At 40.4% G+C, this 22,361-nt stretch overlaps 1 protein-coding gene across 4 annotated transcripts in view; it reads right to left on the bottom strand.

The window, feature by feature from the left end:
• Positions 1–13,546: 13,546 nt before the first annotated feature.
• LOC108266386 (receptor tyrosine-protein kinase erbB-4) overlaps positions 13,547–22,361 on the bottom strand; it is a 338,116-nt gene continuing 329,301 nt past the window's right edge. For all 4 annotated transcript variants that reach the window (XM_017469591.3, XM_017469592.3, XM_047156284.2 and 1 more), the window contains 2 exons: positions 22,031–22,346; positions 13,547–21,244 (listed from right to left, as the gene is read on the bottom strand). In XM_017469591.3, coding sequence (XP_017325080.1) covers positions 20,559–21,244; positions 22,031–22,346 — 1,002 coding nt within the window. In that variant the 3' untranslated portion in view covers positions 13,547–20,558. The remainder of the gene's footprint in view (positions 21,245–22,030; positions 22,347–22,361) is intronic.

Raw genomic sequence — 22,361 nt, 5'->3', positions numbered from 1 at the left:
AAATTGTAAAGGTTTTCTTTAAAAAAAAAAAAAAGAAGTTTTGACATTTTGCCCAGTGATTTTTTTTTTTCATTTTTATTTATTTATTATTTATTATTATATTTATTTTTTTATTTTAAATAAAACATATTGACATGTCTACTTAAATACAAAATCTAACCAGAAAGCTACCTAGATTCATACCATAGTGTGTATTACCAGTATATAACAGTGTAATAGCAAATAAAGTTTTGAAAATGGTCTTAAAGCCTGCCTTAAAATGACAAATAAATAGATAAATAAAAGTATAGCTGAATCTCTCTCTCTCTCTCTCTCTCTCTCTCTCTCTCTCTCTCTGGCCACTATTCCTGAGAAAATTCATACAAATTTGCCACTGAGTGATATGCATGTGTTATGTTCTCTCTCTCTCACACACAGAACCATGTAGATATGTTGTGAGGTTCTTGTTGGCACACGTGGACCGAAAAGCTGGGTGTTGGAAAAGAGAACAGTGCCAGCAAGATAATCATGGCCTCAGAGGAGCTGTTTGGCTCTGTTACGGCGATGTATGTAATTCTGTGATTCTGGCACAGACTGAATAAGGACGAGTGAAAAGAGACGATTTGTTCAAGTGCTTTCACAAAACAGTCGTCAGGCAATAAACAGGCAGTAGGGAAATAAAGAGGGAGTGTCATGGCCGCCTTTGGCCTGTATCAGAGATTCACAGAATATAGCTCTGAATTAACTGACAAAGGAAAGCACATGAGACATTCTGAGTTTATTAACTCAGGATGTAGGAAGTGTCATGTATCAAGGAGGTAACTTTAGTTCCCATTAGCCACTGCGCTGTACTGCAATATGTCACATGACCACCTGCACCTGAATCACGTTTCTGTTAACGAGCACTCCTATATATATATCCACTGTTTGTACTGCTTCCTGGTCTCACGTAATTGTCTATCTATGCTTTTGTTCACGCTTCCATGTTTGGTTTTTGCCACAGTATTTTGCCACGTTGTCTTAGTGTGCTTGTTTTGTTGTTTGTTTGTTTAATAAAACGTTGAATATCTGCGATCATCTACCTTTGAAACGTGACAGGAAGCATATACTGGCTGTCCACTATGTTAGGAACATCCATGCAGTTATCCAATAAAATCATTAAAAAAAACATGACAGAAATGGTAAATGGTCTGCACTTATATAGCGCTTTTTTTTTTTTTAAACCTTCTACAAAGCGCTTTATACTGGTTCTCATTCACCCACCCACACACACACACACACACACACACTCACACACCAATGGTAGCAGAGCTGCCATGCAAGGCGCTAGGGAAATAGCCAGAGTATAGCTACGGTAACTCAAATAACCACTGTTTACAACCCTGCTGAGCAGAAAAGCATTTCATAGCAGGAATTCACACAGAGATAAAGGGCACTTTGATCTGTTAATGGAGAAATGTGCATGCCAGGGCTGTACGCTCTTAGAAAACGGGTTCTTCAAGGGTTGTATAAGGGTTAATTAAGGATCCTTCACTTCCTAAACGGGTTCCTGGACTCCCAGCACCACCTTCATCTGTTTAGTTCAGTTGTAAGGCACTTTGGATAAAAGCATTTCCCAAATATGAATGTAAATAATAGGGAAACGTTCTACGTAGACGTAGAGGGCTATTTGAAGACCTGTTACGAGTTTGATTGAAGACAGGGCAAAAATTGGTAGGAGATTGGTCTTGTATGACTGGAAATAACCGTCTTAGAGTGTTATTAACGGTAAAGTTTGAGAGTTCAGTTATAAAACTGTTCAGCTCCACCCCGTTTTTCTTGAACGATATCTCATGATGTTCAACGTGGTGCTCGATTCTGTGGTAAGGGTGGGAAAAAAAACACCAAAAAAAAAAAACCACATACAAGTGCAGGTCACCTTGCAGGCAGCAGAGTGTCCACAACATTACCTTTGAAATCAGAATTGCTTCACTGAACAAGAAAGACAATCTAGAAGTTTCTCCTTGCTGGTTTCCAAAGACTGAATAGCTTCCACTAACCTCCGCAGGTGCACACAAGCGAGCTGATGAAATCTGCGCTAATTTACACCACTATAAAACCCCGATGATAGATGAGTGACACATCCACACAGGTAGAACAACAATAACGAGCGTATTTCTTTCACGCGTTCTCGTTAACAGCTGAAGTGGGCAATGCGGTAATTACTCTGGCAAACCCAGAGTCGCATGCAGAGTGTAGCACTGTTCTAGTCAATGGCCATTTCTTGATTGTCTATTGTGATTAAAAGCACAAGCAGAGAACGGAGATTGCCACGGGAGCGGCCGCGCCGCGATTGAGGGCCTAATTGGACTAATTTTCTTTGATTCAAGCCTTCTTTGTTACTGTAAACAGCACACTTGGAACTCAGTAGAAAGGAATAAAACATGCACTGCTGTGGAGAATCCTCAAATAAGTACATAGTCTTTTGAGCAGAATTGTGATTGTTAACTCATTGTGTCATTTATTTGTTTATTTATTTTTAAAATTGTCTCGCTCTGCTTCTTTTTTCCCCGTTAGCAGCCGTTATTGAACGGAGCTTTAGGCAAAATGATATAGCAGGTGTGTACAAATAACAGATGGTCCTGCTTTCCCAGTTCGGGTCCATTAAGTTTCTGTATTCCTGTGACAAACGAAAGGAGACGAGCCTCATTCCCTATAGAGAATAATCAGTGATTGTGTGCTGTTGCATGTTCTCACCGTTATCTCCAACAAAGTCACTCATGAGTGTGTATGAGCATGTGAGAAACTTCGACGTCAAGCTACATCGTATTTAAAAAAAAAAAAAAAAAAAAAAAACTTAAGAAACTGGCTAGACAAAACTCTATGAATAACGTGCTGCTAAAATGAAAAGGAGCAGTCTGTGTAATTAGCCATCCTTTTCTTTAGCGTGTACCGAGCACACATTTAGCATACATTTAGCAGGTAAATTATGGTATGTGTTTCAAGACAAAATGTCTATTCTTCTATTCAAGCACCAGGGAAAGAAAAATGCTTCCTACTCTGAGCTCCCAAAAAGCGAAAGCAGTACAAAAGCACAAATTATCCAATTACATAATAAAAAGCAATTTTAAAAATCACACAAGTAATCTTTATCTGTTTTCTTTTTCTTTTTATGGAAAAACAGTTCCAGGGGTTATTTAATATTTCAGCATTGGTGTGTGTGTGTGTGTGGGCGGGGGTGGGGTGTGTGTGTGGGGGGGGGGGGGGGGTGGTTAATGTAACACCAAGGAACTAAATACAGTTGGGCATAATTGTAGACTTTCTATTTATTTGTTTGTTTGTTTGTTTATTTATTTGGCTTTCATAATCATGGTCAGATGAAGCGTGGTGGTGGAGATCGGTTCTGGCATTGAGTCAGGTTCAGTATAGATGGAACCTGGTGATTTTAAAGTGCCAGAGCCCCACCATGTACATCAGGTGTTCAACAAATCTCCATTAAAGTTCTCATGCAGTTCAATTCTGTTGAAATACTAATGACCTCTTTTGCGAGAACTATTAAAAAATAAATAAATAAATAAATAAAAACGTGCAGATACATATGTTTGGCGTATACGCTGTTTCTTTCTAGATGTGGTGCAGTCGTGGTGCAACTTGCTCCCTGACCCATTTGGCTCCAAAAAGAAAAAGGAAGTGCTAATAGAGGCCCATTGGGGAAGGAAGCACACGGCGGTCCCATCATGCTCTACGAACGTTTTCGGTTCGTGACAGATCGTCATGCTAGTTTCAGAATACCGCACGGCGGTATTTACTTGATTTGCATTTGATTGTGCGAATCAAATACAACACGTGTAAGTGCAGACACCGTGTCTCTCCTGAACAAATCCATTTCTATTGTAAGATATATTGCAGAGATTTGGACTCGAGGAAAGAGGGATTATTGAGTGGATATTGTCCACAGTATGGTTCTTGAGATGTAGTTAGCATGGGCATTTTGCTGAAACCTGGCAACCCTGCTTAATAACATTATCTCTTTGGTGTGCACTTATTAAATAAAGACAAGTCATTTAGCATTGTACCCAAAGAAAGTGCAGTCAGGATGTGTGCACAGGTTATCCAAAGGGATGGTATTCAGTCAATTAAGTGCATCCATTTTTACAAATAACCATCCAAACGTACTTTACATGACCACTCGGAGATCTGCACTGCGTCTTTATTATGCACAGTCATTTGTATGAGAAAAGACACTTCATTTTCTTTCATAAAGAAATCTCTCGGTCTTTTCAGAGCAGTCTTGTGGAGCTGTCGTAGTCACAAGGCCCTCAGGAAGTGATGATTAAAAACGCTTTAATACGTATCCGTTCTCTCCCTTATAGTTTTCGGAGTGCGCTCCAGAGTACTTGGTATTTCTTTGAACGCAAGAGCGTATGATGCCTTGGCTGCACTGAGGTGTGACACTCTACAATTATGGCATTGTCACTCCACAATGAGGCTCCGTCACACTATTGTACGCCGGCTGAATAGAGTCGGGTAATTGCATCAGTTTTTCAGCTCCTACAATAGCCGCTCCCTGCCGCCTCACGGAGTTAATTAAAAGGGAAAATTTCCTCCCGCTGCATAGTTACATCCGGCACATTTCTGATTGCTCCTCAGTTTGGCCGTTTAAAAAAGACGATCAGGAACTATAAAACAAGGCCACCCCAGGGTGAGATTTCACTCCAAGTTTCATAGCAGACGCTGCCGAAAACAAGTGTCGGCACTATCGCGTGTTTATTCCGAATATTAGGAGGATATTTTTTAATGAGCTGGGTGAGACAGAGGAGCGTAAAGGGAGACAGGCTGGGCTTTGATGGTGGGTTTTAGGAAATATAGTGCTGGGAAAGAAGCTATTGTTTTTCCTTCTGGGTGTAAAATGGTTTTGCAAATTTCTATGAATGGATCGGACAGACGCTCGATCGGATTGAGATATGGGGAATTTGGAGGCCGGGTCAACTCTTTGTCATGTTCCTCAAACCGTTCCTGAACAGTTTTTTGTGGTGTCTCAGGGCGCATTATCCTGCTGAAAGAGCCCACTGCTATTAGGGAATACCGTTGCCATGGAGGGGTGCACTTGGTATTTAGGTAGGAGGTACGTGTCAAAGTAACAGCCATAAGAATTCCAGGCCCCAAGGTTTCCCAGCAGAGCATTGCCCAGTGCAGCACACTGCCTCCGCTGGCTTGCCTTCTTCCTATAGTGCATCCAGGTGCCATCTCTTCCCTAGGTAAACAACGTGCACACACACACACACACACACACACACACACACACACACACACACGGCCGTCCACATGATATAAAAGAATATGTGATTCATCAGACCAGGCCACCTTCTTCCATTGCTGCATGGTCCAGTTCTGATGCTCATGTGCACATTGTAGGTGCTCTCTGTGGTGGACAGGGGGTCAGCATGGGCACTCGGACCGGTCTGTGGCACAGCTCACAGCTCCATACGGAGCAAGCTGTGATGCATTGTGTTCCGACACCTTTTTTTTTAAATCACAACCAGCATTAACTTTTTCAACAATTTGTGCTACACTAGCTCTTCTGTGGGATCGGACCAGACGGGCTAGCCTTCACTCCCCACACGCATCAATGATCATTGGGTGCCCATGACCCTGCTTCTGGTTAACCGGTTGTCCTTCCTTGGACCACTTTTGGTAGGTACTAACCAGTGCATACCAGGAACACCCTACAACACCTGCTGTTTTGGAGATGCTCTGACCCAGTCATCTTAGCCATCACATTTTGGCCCGTGTCAAAGTCGCTCAGATCCTTCCACTTGCCCATTTTTCCTGCTTCCAACACATCGACTGACTGCTCACTTGCTGCCTAATAAATCCCACCCCTTGAGAGGTGCCAGTGTAACGGGATAATCATGTTAATTACACGTGATAAATTTAGCATTTTTTAAAAATGTTTGGTCTGGGTTTTTTCTTTGTCCTTGATATTCGATCTGTTGTCCTGGTCTACCACTACTAATAAATTTTTAGTCCCCCCCGAGACTGTCTTGCAACTTACCAAATATAACAGATCTGCCGAGTAAGCACTCCCATCCGAGTATGCTACAGTATTGTGTAAAGCTCAATATCAAAATGTAGAGGCCACTGCAGTGAGAGCATAACCCTCACAGGAATAATGGAAGGGAAATTTGATCGCAGTCATTAAATCCAAAATCATACCAGAGACTTTATATGGAAGATTGACTTATAGGTTGGCTGTGAATACTGATGTGCCTTGAAAGAGTCGGAGTGTGCGGCAGAGTTTGTGCCTCGTCTCATGATCGTAATGGAATGTAATATACTCGGTAATGATAGCCCTCGCGGGATTCCCGGCTCAGCTCGAAGGGCTTTAGTGGCCTGTTCAGTCTCAAACACAACACTCGATGGGGATTTCAGCTGCTGAAGATTGTCCAGTAGGCAGGAAAATAAGAAACCGATAAAACAAAAGCAAATACAAGGTCAACTATTACACTTTTGATGTTGCAATGGCATGTGTTGCTGTAGTCAAAATTGCACATAGCATAAAATGCCAATGCTAAACTTACATCATTCAATTAACAACACTCAATAATAACAATTATTTACATAATACAGATCATTTGTATTATTATTTTTTTAAACAATCCTTCATGTTATCTTATACAAGTATTACAGTTAATATTCTTAATCCATTTGAAGGTTTTGCTGGAAAGGAAAGGGTTGAGATAAACATTATCCAAACAGCTCAATGAACACACGCGAGTCACCATCACAGTCAAATGAATCAATCACACAGGCTGAAGAGCAGGGGTGAAAAAATAAAAAGGGCACTTTCTTCTAGCAGTGAGAGGGAAAACAGGGGCATCCGGAGGGCATTAACTCATGTTTCTTCTCCCGAAGTGGCCTTGGCACATTTTCTTGCACCTAGAGCACACTTCAACTCATGTTTAATTTTTATTTTCAAACCCTTGAGGGCATTTAACCCCCCCCATCACATTTTCACATACATAGGGAACCTAAGTTTTTCCCCCATTTGAAATACAGCCGTTGGAGCTTGTAATCACTTTTTCTCCATTGGAAGGGCACCCTGGAGGGCACTTTCACTGTATTTCTTTTGTCTATGAAATCATTGAAAATCCGTCATTAAGTACTACTGCTGGAAAAGAAGCCATTTTTCATTCACAGGTTATAACAGCTAGTTTGAATCAACTTGTACAGTGTCTCAGCTACATCACTCGAGTTCCTAATTGGTCTCAACCGAACTTTCTGGCAAGTTTTCTATTTGATGTGACTGAGTAAGCTGGTCTTTCAAAATCTTTCAAAATAGCCATGTGTTTCCCAAATCAGGGAACTGATGATGAGAATTGACAGTAATGGACACGTGATAATATCTCATCCTATTTTCATCCGTTATTGGGTTCGTTACACTCCAAACATAAAGTTTGATGAACTCGCTATCACGATCTATTACGAAGCTGGGACGCAAGCCCTACCACAAGTCAAAACGGACCAACATGTTCATTTCTTTAAAATGCCTGTATGATTTTCTTTTAATAAAATGGTAAATTTCCATTTAAGAATGAATGAAAAATGCGTGTAACGTACGTACAGTCTCCTCCAAAAGTATTGAAACGGCATGTGTTGTGCTATACACCGAAGACATTTGGGTTTGAGATCAAATGATGGTGATGGAACAAGAGTTTTGGATTTCTGCTTTTATTTAAAGATACAGTGAGGGAAAAAAGTATTTGATCCCCTGCTGATTTTGTCCGTTTGCCCACTGACAAAGAAATGATCATTCTATAATTTTAATGGTAGTTGTATTTGAACAGTGAGAGACAGAATAACAACAAAAAAATCCAGAAAAACGCACGTCAAAAATGTTATAAATTGATTTGCACTTTAATGAGGGAAATAAGTATTTGACCCCCTCTGCAAAACATGACTTAGTACTTGGTTTAAAAACCCTTGTTGGCAATCACAGAGGTCAGACGTTTCTTGTAGTTGGCCACCAGGTTTGCACACATCTCAGGAGGGATTTTGTCCCACTCCTCTTTGCAGATCTTCTCCAAATCATTAAGGTTTCAAGGCTGAAGTTTGGCAACTCGAACCTTCAGCTCTCTCCACAGATTTTCTATGGGATTTAGGTCTGGAGACTGGCTAGGCCACTCCAGGACCTTAATGTGCTTCTTCTTGAGCCACTCCTTTGTTGCCTTGGCTGTGTGTTTTGGGTCATTGTCATGCTGGAATATCCATCCACGACCCATTTTCAATGCCCTGTCTGAGGGAAGGAGGTTTTCACCCAAGATTTGACGGTACATGGCCCCATCCATCGTCCCTTTGATGCGGTGAAGTTGTCCTGTCCCCTTAGCAGAAAAAAAACCCCAACGCATAATGTTTCCACCTCCATGTTTGACGGTGAGGATGGTGTTCCAGGGGTCATAGGCAGCATTCATCCTCCTCCAAACACGGCGAGTTGAGTTGATGCCAAAGAGCTCCATTTTTGTCTCATCTGACCACAACACTTTCACCCAGTTGTCCTCTGAATCATTCAGATGTTCAGTGGCAAACTTCAGACGGGCATGTATATGTGCTTTCTTGAGCAGCGGACCTTGCGCGCGCTGCAGGATTTCAGTCCTTCACAGCGTAGTGTGTTACCAATTGTTTTCTTGGTGACTATGGTCCCAGCTGCCTTGAGATCATTGACAAGATCCTACCGCGTAGTTCTGGGCTGATTCCTCACTGTTCTCATGATCACTGCAACTCCACGAGGTGAGATCTTGCATGGAGCCCCAGGCCGAGGGAGATTGACAGTTCTTTTGTGCTTCTTCCATTTGCGAATAATCGCACCAACTGTTGTCCCCTTCTCACCAAGCTGCTTGGCAATGGTCTTGTAGCCCATTCCAGACTTGTGTAGGTCTACAGTCTTGTCCCTGACATCCTTGGAGAGCTCTTTGTTCTTGGCCATGGTGGAGAGTTTGGAATCTGATTGATTGATTGCTTCTGTGGACAGGTGTCTTTTATACAGGTAACAAACTGATATTAGGAGCACTCCCTTTAAGAGTGTGCTCCTAATCTCAGCTCGTTACCTGTATAAAAGACACCTGGGAGCCAGAAATCTTTCTGATTGAGAGGGGGTCAAATACTTTTTTCCCTCATTAAAATGCAAATTAATTTATAAAATTTTTGACGTGCGTTTTTCTGGATTTTTTTGTTGTTATTCTGTCTCTCACTGTTCAAATACAACTACCATTAAAATTATAGACGGATCATTTCTTTGTCAGTGGGCAAACGTACAAAATCAGCAGGGGATCAAATACTTTTTTCCCTCACTGTATTTACATCTAGATGTGTTAAACATCATGAAATATACAACCTTTTTATCAGACCCCGCAATTTTTAGGTGAGCAAAAGTACTGGAACAGATACGTCTTGAAGTAAATAACATTTAATATTTGGTTGCATATCCCCTTTCTTGCCAGCGACTCACTGCCATCACCAAATTGTTGGTTTCTTCTTTTGTGATGTTTTTCCAGGCTTTTACTGCAGTCGCTTTCAGTTGTTGTTTGTTTCCGGGGGTTTCTCCCTTCAGTCTCTTCTTCAGGAGGTGAAATGCTGATCAGTTGGGTTAAGTTCTGGTGATTGACTTGGCCAGTCTAAAACCTTCCACTTTTCCCCCCACGATAGTCCTTTGTTGAGTGTGTTTTGGATCGTTGTCTTGCCACATGATGAAGTGAATTAATTTGGATGCATTTCTCTGTAAACTGGCGGACAGGATGTTCCTGTAAACTTCTGAATTCATTCTGCTGCTACCATCATGAGTTCCATCATCAGTAAAAATTAGTGAGAATGTTCCAGAAGCAGCCATGCAAGCCCAAGCCATGACGCTACCTCCACCATGTTTCACAGATGAACTTAAACAAAAAAAGATGAACTGCTCTTGCCATTCCAATAGTTTTGGAGCAGACAGTCCAGGTTAATATATATATATATATATATATATATATATATATATATATATATATATATATATATATATATATATATATATTTTAAATTAATTACAGATGTATCGCAGAGGCATGCCGAGTTGGACTGTACACAGCATGTCTTCTAATAACCCCTAGAGTCTTGGCTGATCTTCTGCGTTCGGCATAAGTAGAAAAATGTGTAATTTTATCTTTTGACCAGTTTCGCTAATGGTTTATTAGGGCTTGTGTGTTGTTCATGCTACACCCATGGGTTTACTGCATCACACTGTCTGTTTGGTGACTTTATTGTAATACGTGTAATACGTTCCAATTCAGCAACTCATAAATGTAAAACAAAATTGCAGTGGGAGAATGTGTAAATCCTTTCAGGAGAAAAAAATGAAAAGAAAAAGAAAGTGCATTTTTGTACCCAAACAAAGCTTCAGAAGATCATCACAGCCAGAGGCTTTAAATATCATTTACATTGACATTACTGTCATCCCTCATGTCAAGTAAAAATCCATACTTAATGTCAGAGCAGGCACAACCCCAAAAAAAAAACAAAAAAAAAACGAGCGTGGCCGTGTCATGATTTATAGAACCCATCGCACTCAATTACCGGAATGAGGAAAATGATCTTTGCTTCATGAGAGCATAAGAAAGACCTCACGATGTAGCTCTCACCTGCTTACAATATTGGATTTCCAAAGATAATGCTGTAAAAAAAAAAATCATCTCTGGCAAAAGAGCAGCATCTATCATGTGCTTGCTGAATGTCAGGGATAATGGCGCTTTATCATCGGACGCTCTGGGTACGTTTTCTCTCTTCTGACGACTGTAATTTATGAGACAGTGCAGTGATAAAGTGCAGCGCTGGAGATGGAGTCCGGTGGGCGTTCGCTATCCTGCACAACCTGTTTCTCATTATGTCAGGAGTAGATGCCTGATTGGATTAGGAACGAATGTAAAAGCAACCATTGCGCTTAAAAGGTTTCATCTTGGTTTTCGTGACGTTGAATAGCGTGCACTGTACAGATCACAATCCAGAAACCATGTCTTCAAAAAACGAAGAAGAAAAAAACATCCATGTGTAAGAATTTGCAAATCTCCAGTAGCTACTTGGGTTGTGCTGTGCTGCACCACATGGGTTAAGCTTACAACTGTCAAGTGCCAAGTCAATACATATTTAAAGAGAATTCACGGCTGTGTCCCAAACCGCCTAATGTGAACAAAGTAATATGCTTAAATAGTGATGACACCAACGATGTACTGATAAACTATTTATTACGGACGTATATAAGGGGGCAACCCTAGTCTCTGAGGATATACAGTCACGTCCCTTCGTTTTCACAGGCTCAAAAGTAACTGGACAAACCAACATAATAAACATAATAAGAATTTAATATTTGATCGCATATCCTTAGCAGCCTGTAGTCTGGAGCCCATAGACGTCACCGTCCACATACTTGCAGACGTGACTGTGTTTATCCACTTTACTCGATATACGGAAGCATTCTAAATAATACTACTACTAAGAGTACCGGGTAAAATAGGCAAACGTTTCTACCTGCATTGGAAATGGTTCTGCGCATGTTTGAGATTGATGGAGGTAAACCATTCCGGTAACACTCTAGCTTGCTCTCTAACATGTTGGTTCCATGTGAATTGATTTACACGAACACGGTTTTAATGCATGATTTAAAAATAGAAAGAATATGGAACAACTTAGACCTAGAGGAGGTCGTACACCAAAAACCAAAGTCAGTCACCAGGTAAAGATGGGATTTTTTATTTTTTATTTTTTTCTTTCCAGAGAAGCAACTAAGAGACAGCGTTAATCCTAATGAAGTTGTAAAATGGTGGAAAAGGGGGAGGGGGGGGGGGAGGGGGGTTGGGGTTGAATATTTATATAAGGCACTGCACTAAATAGTCATTTGCAAGGCTAAGCTGCTAATGAGAGAGTACTCAACATCCATTTTCTCGCACTCAACGAACTACTCCAATTTCATTCTTATCGAGGACTGTGCCCCCCCCCCCATTTGTTATACTTTTCCTCCCAAAAACCTCATCACTCTCCACCTCTCTTATTAACAAGTCGCCGACAATTATTCATTTTGATGCCACAAAAAAAACAACAACAACCCAATTGTACTTGTACTTACTCGCGAAATCCGGCACGCTGGGTTAGGCACTCTTCAACTATAAATAGAACTGGCAGAATTGTGTTGTTTGATGAGAGAACAGGGTGAAGTGGAAGGCACGTTTTCTTTCCGATTTAGGACAACCATCTAATGCGCAGGGACTCTGGAATCCTTCAAACGTTGACGATGTACAATAGCCTCGCAAAAGTTCAGAACTATTATACCACATTATCATTTTGTGGGATGGAAAGGATGACTTATGGTTTATTTAAACCTCTCCAGCTCAGAATTGTCTGTTCAGCTTGTAAAATATACTCGTGATGCCAGGATAATCGCAAATCTCTTCCCTTTAATGTGATGTGTATATATATTTATGAGTGAAAGCTTATCCCTTGGGAATTGATTGTGAAGTGCAAAGCAAGTATGAGCTCTCTCAACATCCATCTATTATGAGAAGGGAAGAGCAACACGGGCAATAATCTTCTCATTATTAATTAGTATGAATTAGGTTAAGATAAGTCATTATTATTTAATTTTTCCCCAAGAGTCTGTGCTGATGTAGTCGTAAAAATCAGTCAGTGCTTATGGGTACTCGAATGTCATTACATTTGTATTTTGGGTGATCTGATTATCATTATCATTAGGATCAGGATCTACTGTACAGGGCCCTCCACTAATATTGGCACCCTTGGTAAATATGAGCAAAGAAGGCTGTGAAAAATTCCTTTATTGTTTAACCTTTTAATCTTTTTTTTTTTTTTTCAAAAAATTCACAAAAATACTCTGCTTTCATGGATATCAAACAATTGCAAACAAAACACAGGTTTATCAAGGGAAAAATATATATATTTGTTAAATATAGGTGGGCAACAATTAGGAACAAAAGACAAGACAATTGCTTTCTTTTGTTTCTCTTTAAATTGCGAGCTTTACAACGAGGTCCTAATTGGAACGAAACATTTAACATTTAGATTTATATAACATTAATTAATTTTTTCTTTCTTTTTTTTTTCTTTCTTTTTTTTTTAATGTATGCGTATTTCTTTTGCACGTTATGCTTGGATTGGTTGCTATAAAAGATTTGAAAAGACAAAAAAAAAAAAAAGGCTGTTGCTGTAAAGGCTCTGAGAGAAATGTGAAATGATTAGATTTGGGCTTTAGGGTTATGCTTTTTGCACCACTATAAAACTGGGGACTCCTTGTCTTGGGTTCTTTTGTTTATTGTTAGCAATAACGTCAGATATTTTCAACCTGTAAATTACAGACTTTTGGTGCTGTAATAGTAAGAGTCAATTTGTGTTTTATTGATTTGTTGCACAACACGTTGAAGTTTGTTGTATATGAATTAAAAAGGTAGAAAAAGCTACATTAATGTCAGGACCTGGTCACTTCTGGTCAATACAGCAAGTAGATTTAACTTGAAATGCACTGGGACGTCAATAAACACACAGACGATTCATATTTTAGGTACTGTATTGGCATTTATTTATTTATATTAAATTAAAAATATACTTTTGACAGATTCATGTAACAAAACTTTTTTTTTTTTGGAGGAGGGAAGAGCATCGAGTCAGCAGGAACCCAACCTCCTACTGCATTGCTCTCTGTGGTGCTTCTCGTCTCGACAGGAAAAAAAAAAGAAAAAGAAAGAAAAAAGACAAGAATTTGCTCTGACAAGCCATCAGTCAAAGCTTGGGGCGGCGAAATGAGCCGTCCGATCAATTATTCAATTTGTCAAAGTGGATAATACATAACGACACATTAATCTCACGGAGAAACACCATTAGGAGGGCAATTAACGGGAGCCACATCGGAACCACTTCTCAGACAGAGGAGTGGTCCAGGATGGGAGTCTTAAAGTCATATAGGTCAAGCTTCCCAGAGTCACAGTGACCACATGGATGATTCCATGTCCTGCATTGAAAAGTTTGATCAGTATGACCTTGACTGAAAGAACGCGATATTAATTAGAGCAAAAACTAGATGCACTGACGGGGGGGGTTGGGGGAGGTCACACCAAGGGGAAATAACCGGTATTGCAAGAGAGCTGTGGACTCCCTCCACAGCAATATTCTGTACAAAAGATAAAAATAAGGATGCAAGTGAGGTTATACCTGACAGAAAGAAGGAAACGAATCAACTCCTACCACTTTGAGCAAGGGCAGAGATTAAGGAACACGAGGTCCACCAAGTTGGGCTAAATACAGTCACAAGGATCACATCGGGGCGCTACAAAACAAATTAAATAAAATAAATCCCCGCAAGCTCTACGAACGAAATAAGTGCTTCTAAAATTACAGATATATACAGAAATCAAATAGGAATAACTTGATCTCTCTCTCTCTCTCACACACACACACACACATACACACTGTGGTTAAACAAAGACCAACTGAGATGCTGTGTAAAAAAAAATAATAAAAAAAAAAAACCCCAAAGAAACAAAAAAGAGAGAATGAGTACCATCTATTTACAAATTCACCTGGCCAGTTCAACAGTCTATAAAAATACTATTCACATTTTCTCAGTTAACAGTAGTAAAATCACAAGGAACGACCATTGCAAAGTGGGTTTTTTTTCATTGCTCAGGAAGATGTCGCCTTCCCTCGACCGGTTGGATATAAAACGGAGGATGGATGTGTAAACTGTGCTTAGTCTTTTCCTCTCTCTCTCGCTCTGTACTTTCTGGTCACATAGACATGAGCGAAATAAATGACTGTAAATATGAAAGAGTACAGTGAAAAATAAACCACTGCCCAAACACAAACCTTGTACTTCATGCGAATCCCTTATTCAAGTGTCAATAGCACTGGTGGATATAAATCAGTACTTTAACAACTTAGTAGTTGTTAAAAAAAAAAAAAAAAGCAATTACTTTTCTTTTTTAACAACAGTGTGCTGAAAGCTGAAACATCCTGAAATCACGTGGTCTTATATTATATATACTGTATGTGTGTGTGTGTGCGTGCATGCGTGCAATCGAAATTTATTCAACCCCCAGGGCAAATCAGGTTTATTGTCAAAATGTGCAGACTTTCAGCTGTTTGCGATGATCAAATCAAACAAAAGCAGTTGAAATAGTTCAACATAACGAATGCTTCAAGTGTTTTCCCTGAATTCAACTGAAAATGCAACTTATGATTTCTCCAGTCTCAAAATTATTCACCCCCCTGAATAGAATCCCTCACAACGGCACAGATATGCAAAACAGGTGTTGTCTCAAGCACACCTGCTGCGACTAATCAAGGGCTTCATTAGTTGCACCAGTTTTGAGCTGGAACATGTGCAATGCCTGAACTGGCTAGTGGCAGAAAATGTACGAAATACCTTGACGGGGCAGCAAATGGAAGCTATCAACGGCTGCAACCAGATTTGTGAGAAAGCAGGTTGTGAGAAACCCTCGAGTGACTGCAAAAGACCTGTAGTGAGACTTGGTGCAACAGGCACTGAGGTTTCAGTGAGCACAGTAAGGCGCGTATTAAACGCAGAAGGTTTCCATGCCAGAACTCCGAGACGTACACCACTACTGACCCAAAAGCACAAGAAAAGTCGCTCAAAATCATATAAATAAACCACAGAAGTTTTGGGATTCTGTTCTGTGGCGCGATGAAACAAAACTGGAACTTTTCAGCACGACGGATCAGCGGTATGTCTGGAGAAAGAAGAATGAAGAAAGAACACTCTGTCCACAGTCGAGCATGGTGGTGGCTCGGTGATGCTCTGCGGCTGCTTTGCATCCTCTGGCACTGGAAACCTGCAGCGTGTGGAAGGCGAGATGGATTCATTGAAGTATCAGGAAATCCTAGGAGAAAACATCATGAAGTCTGTGAGGAAGCTGAAGCTTGGGCGTCATCGGACCTTCCAACAGGACAGTGATCCCAAGCGTACCTCAAATTCCACTAAGACTTGGTTGCAGAAGAAGTCCTGGAAGATTCTACAGGGCCATCACAGGCACCTGACTTGAACCCCATAGAAAATCTCTGGTGGGATTTGAAGAAGGCGTTGCAGCATGCAAACCCAAGAATATTACTGAACTGGAGGCCATTGCTCACGAGGAATGGGATAAGATTCCTCAGGAACGCTGCCAGAAACCGGTGTCTCGTTTGCAGCAGGTCATAACAGCAAAGGCGCTCTACTAAGTACTAAAGACGCTCGCCATGAAGGGGCTGAATCATTTTGAAACGGGAGAAATCATTATAAGTCGCATTTTCAGTTGAATTTGGGGAAACCACTTGAAGCATCCGTTATGTTGAACTATTCCAATCGCTTTTGTTTGATTTCTTCATCGCAAACAGCTGAAAGTCTGTAGAATTTTGTCAATAAACCTGATTTGCACCGGGGGTTGAATCATTTTGATTGCTATATACACACATATAAAACAATTTCATAATTGTGATACAAGTGCTGTCTTTCTGCTTGTTCAACTGTATATCGTTTGGTGTAGTGTGTTGTAGTCGTTTTTTTTCTTTGTTCGTTTGTTTGTTCGTTTGTTTTCCAGATATACATTTCAAGGCCAAGTGAAGTGTTTGTAGGAATTTCAGGAAGAAATAGACAAGTAGTGTACCTACAGATATTAACTTCAAGCATTAAATACACAAAGGAAGAAACCTTCAATGACATTTCAATAGCATTTTCACATTGTCAATCCAAAAAAAGAAAGAAAGAAAAAAAAAAGCTCCAGATATTTACAAAAGGGTCACATTTCAAAAGGTGTGTTTGCACATTCATATTAAGAGAAATGAGGTTACTGAGATCTAAATGTTGATCCTTATTTAGGTTTTTCATTGAGAGAATCTTTTCATCCATTATATATGCGGCGGCGTGGGAAAACCCTTTGGATGTCGATGTGGCTAAATTCTGGCAGTAATATCTGCCAGTATTATACTTTACATTTCTACTTTAAGTAATAGAAAATGGTAAAATGTGGACATTTAAAAAAATAAATAAATAAATAAATAAATAATGTGTATATATATATATATATATATATATATATATATATATATATATATATATATATATATATATATTAGGCTAGTTTTTTTTTTTTATCCTTGCTTTGACATCTGCCTAAAGACCTCTAAAACCTCACTAGTTAAGAGTTATTCCCTCACACAGAGAATGTCAAGTTGGATGAATTCGTATTCAATCCATTTCATTTTGTAATCGGACACCATCGGTTAAAAACGCCTTCGATAGTCCTGATCGTATCGCATCATGATCCAAACCGAGAATAAAAGACATTATTAACAAGAAAGTTACTCAACATTTACCGAAGAAGTGAATGAATGAATCCGGTGTGATGAGGCTGATTACCGATGAGCAACTTTACAACCCATTTCACACAAATGTACAATTCTTAACAATTGGGCAGTAATGCTGTGGTTCCATAGGTCATGAATGAATTTTTTTGTTTATTATGAATTTCTCACATTGAGAATAAACTTCTGATTATGCATATAAGACACCCGTTCTGTTTTAGTGGAAAATGAAACAATAAATAAATACATCGACCCTGTGGGTGGTTTTCCCAGGCCGCCACGCAAACCTTCTTCAATTTTGAGTCTCCTCCCTTCAAGGTTATCACAGATGTTTGTTACTCCTTCAGTGTTTTGGTCTAGACGTTATGTTATTAGCTGCTTATTAGTTTAAGGAGGGCTCTGTCCCTGTGTTTGCTACATCTATACACGGGTTTCTCCAAGGACTTCCTCCTCCATAGCTGCTATATATGTGATACATGCTTTCAAAGGTATGATCAGAAACCTTTTGATACTTTGTGAAATGTGACGTGGAACAAGAAGTGATTATTGATGATATGTACTGTATGCCCATAACTATTATTAATAACTAAGGATACATTAACCTCTCTGCGATCACGTCACAGAACATCGTTCTCCGTTATATGGTTATTCGCTTCAATCACATTTACCTTGAAAATCTTACTAACCATTCCGTTAATGTAAGCACACGTGCAGAAGTAGTGTCTTCACCTAGTTAAGAAGTTCCCCTCACATCCCATTTATTAGACGTTTTCCCTCTCACCTCAGTCTAACAGTAATTATGCACATAACTAAAGTAGTCATCTAACCTTGGTTTAGCTTGGCACTTAGTCCGCAGTCGTTACATAAAGCTACTGCCAATATCTAAATTAAAACCGATTCAAGTATCAAATTGATACCGTGCAGGCTATTTGTATCTCTTTTTAGATGTTAATAGGAACACCATAGAATAATTAAACAATAATTTAAATCTGACCTATTCCGTATACCTTTGGGATATGTGGTGAAGCAGTTTGGTGTTCCTTTTCATTGTTTTCAGCTGGAGATCACTTAAAGTAATAACTTTTGTTTAAAGCAAACAATACTTAATAACAAACAAACAAACAAACAAAAATCATATAAAACATCTGGTACAGTATGCAATTGGTACCAGTTTCACTTTCAGTATAGGGACAAACCAGAAATGATGACATGCGTATACAGAAAAACCTTCCGACTATATCGTCTGTGTATTAAGCCTAGGCTGGTCTTGGAGAACTGTCAACAGAACCCAACTGAAAACCAATTTTTATCTTGAACTATAGTTAATCTATGGGTATAAAACATTGGTAGGAGATTTTAAACCTTTATATATTATAAAAACAAAAATAACAACAACAGCAAAAAAGAAAAACAACACGTAGCACAACCTACGCACGGAGGCTGGCTTTCCTCTACCAATAATGACAAAAGAGGAATCAAATGGATGAGTCAAATATTCATCAGTCTCCGTGGTTGGAAAGAGAGACGTTATTTGACAGTGCCAGACCATTAAGTGCTTTTAAAACCTACATAAGAGACAAGCCGAGTCTCTCCATTAGCAGAAAAACATAACGCCTGGCAGTGTTCAAAACTCCACGTACTCCTGGCTTTGGACGCTTGGTCGACATGTTCTCTCTCACCGTGCGACATTTTTCAATTTGTTCTCCAACATGATGAGAATCGCGTATCGTATAATACAAACCTATGAAAGTTGCAGGAAGTACAACTTTAGTTTTCGTGTTTCGAGCTGAGGACAGTCCAAAGGGAGAAGACTGATACCGAGAACTCAGAAGTCTCTGCCCCAAATGTTGTATATTAGTGTTTTTTTTTTTTTTTGTTTGTTTGTTTCCACTTGGCACATGCTCCTCTGCTTCAATATTAATTGTGCCAGCTCAAGCGTTTCCTATTGACCGTGAGTCCCAGTCTACCACTTGCCGGCCCTCGTTTGATGGACTATCACAATTTCATATCACTCCTCATATCTCAGACTGTACTGCTCAAGCAATCAACAAAAGGTCAGTATTGGCCAAGAGGTCTATATCGCCCATTCTGTATATGCCTTGGTCATTATTATCAGGCATTTAAGATAGATCCAGTTTGTGCACTCTGTATAGTCCTTTTTATTACCTCTCTGTGTGCGGTCCATTATCATAACTGGTGCTTTTGCTGTGTGACAACTGTTGCTGTGTGATGGTGGAAAAAAAAATCGATGCTGGCTGGGTGGACAAGAAAGAAAAAAAAAAACGCAACAGACTATTGAACACATCTTCTTTTATGAACAATAGACTTTGCAGTAGCCATATGTTCCTCTCTGTGTGAGTGCCATGCTGAAACTCACCATTTTTTTTTTTTGGCTTGTGTGTGCGTGTGTGCTTGAGACGTTTGGACACATGGGGTTTGTGCTGGCACTTTATGGTCCCGACATTAGGTCTTTGGACCTTTTGGGTAACTCTATTATCATTGATCTAAAAAGAAATGCAGTGACTATAATAGGGACTAAATGGTACTATGAAGATGAGACATGATGCTGTCCCAAACACCTCTCCTAGGACTTTTTAAGAGCGTCACGTGTGGTAAGTGACGAAAATGCAGCTGTAGTAAAGGAACAGTATGTATTAGCATCTGGAATACCATTTTGATATCTATCTAACAAATTAGGATAAATAATTACTAGGGTAATAGCAGTGCAGAAAAAGGGCCCACGTAGACACACTTGGTGCTGTTTTGTCTTGACTTCTTTAAAACTGTCCACAGTGTGGCAGTAGATTGGCAGTCAAAGACCTTGTTGTAAATGTTAACTTGCCTACCAGTTCTCCAAACCAATTCCAGTATGGTGCAAATAGAGGATCTGGCATGGCAGAGGAAAGGGTATCTGTCTTGCCAAGACAATGCGAAGTCTACGTGCCAACAACACCATGGCAAGTATTTGTGACAGTGGGATGTGGAGGAGTAAAACAAGGAGAAGGGTTGACTGACATGGTTGTCTTTCAGCTGTCTTGTTTAGAGAAACACCATCTGGATGCTAATTAAGCATGAAATACAATCAGGAGAAGAGGGAACGGTAGAAGAACTGGTACTGGTATAAGATCCAGGGTGAGAAGAAAACATGACTGCTTCTTTTCTTCTATTCTCCTTCTCCTTCCACTCTCTTTCTTTCTTTCGCCTTGCTGGTGCTACACCACTGTGTTCCTCTGCCGGTAGGGTGGCGGTGGGAGCACGGTGCCTGTTTTCAGGGCGTACTCTGTTAGGTACTCCTGGTTTTCAGCTACGGCAGGCCGGATACGGCCATTCTGCCTGTAGAAGAAGCGTGTGCTGCAGTCCTGCAAGACCTCCGGCCCGTGTAGTGTCGCCTTGGGTGGAAGACTGTGCTGCCAGTATTCAGGGTTGTCAAAGGTCTTTTTGGGCTTTTTGTCCGCTACAACGGTGCCAGAGTGAGCTGGGTGGAGGGTATGTGATGCGTGGAGGGTGTGGCCCGAAAGTGAAGGATGGATCGTGTGACCTGAAAGAATGGGTATACCGGACTGAGTAGAGTAAATGGGCTGTGCTGGGATGTGGCCATGCCCTGAGGGAGCACTGTGTGATGGATGACCTTTTGGGGCAATATTTTGGCCACTGGCAGTACCAGAGTTGCCCGACGCCACCGTTGCATGAGCCACAGGGACGCCATTCTTACGCATGGTCTCCTGATTCTTCTCTCCAGAGTTGTGGAAGGTGTTGAGATAGAGTGGATCGTTGACATATTCATCCTCCATCTTGGGTTGGCCGTTGGAGCTGGAATGGTGGCCCTGGTCTAGATTATGGACTTCTCCATTTCTGCGGCGTGTCACAAATGGGTTCTCCTCCACAGGGTTGAGATAATCTACCAGAAGACGAGAGGAGAGAACAAAAGACAAGAGAGGCTTCCAGTCAAAAAAAAAAAATCCAAACGTTAGAGTGATATCTACTGTAACATTGATCTCTGACAGATTCCCCTCCCACACACTGCCTAATGTTGATGCTGTGGGCTTCATATCTGATCTTTATGACATCAATCCCAGTCATAAATCATGCATTATTGAACTAAGGAACCTCTCTCCTGGTTTCCAAAATTAACATGAACTGAATAAAAAGAAAGACACATGACACTGATACCTAGGGAGAAAGATAGAGCACATCATTGGCCAGAATAATATTAAATCTCTTTATGGATGTTATGTTGATGTACAAAATGTAAGATGAAGTTGTTATCATCCCAATCTCTCAGACAAGCTTGACATGATTGATTCTGGAAAATGTGCATTATGAAGCTATTGTATTGATTAATTTGAACTGTATAAAAAGAGACACTCAAGAAAGGACACTTCAAGAAGAATTTGATCATTTTAGAGCCTCCTGATGCCTGCTAAAGGAATTACAACAACCTTCAGTGTGTTAGGTATATGCCTCATGGGTTACAGGAAAAGTGGCAGGGAAAAGGGGTGGAACAAAGCAACTCTGCTTTAGCTAAGGGCAAAGCTAATTTCCAGGCTAAAGTCCAGAAACACTTCAATCTCAAGACTCTTCCGTAACTATAGCCCTGTTTTAGTCTCACCATGGCAGATTTATAAGAATTCATACAGGTTACAGAAAGTTATGGTTGGCAGAAGAGCATTGAGTGGTGTCCTACCTGTGGGTTTCTTCTCCTTCTTAGTAGTCATGTATCCATCCTGGTCTTTTTCAGCTCTGGCTGCTCGTTCACTCAATAGCAGTGTGGGTTCAGTGCTGTAGCGCTGAGCACTGCTTTCTTCTCCGGTCCTGACCCGGGGAGATGCTTGTTTTCTCAGGGTACCGTTACAACGCGGGTCTTCTGTGACTCCTGCTGCACCCTGCTGAGGCTCTTGATTGGAGCACGATGGTGATACAGAGGACACAGCTACCACTCGCGGTATCGTGGCCATCATCGCCTCCATACCAAAACTGCCATCCTGATAGGCAAACTGATTCTGTAGTGGCAGAGG

Source organism: Ictalurus punctatus, chromosome 6, assembly GCF_001660625.3.
Source record: "Ictalurus punctatus breed USDA103 chromosome 6, Coco_2.0, whole genome shotgun sequence".
NCBI classification, from domain to species: domain Eukaryota; kingdom Metazoa; phylum Chordata; class Actinopteri; order Siluriformes; family Ictaluridae; genus Ictalurus; species Ictalurus punctatus.
This window is presented reverse-complemented; position numbering and strand designations above follow the sequence as displayed.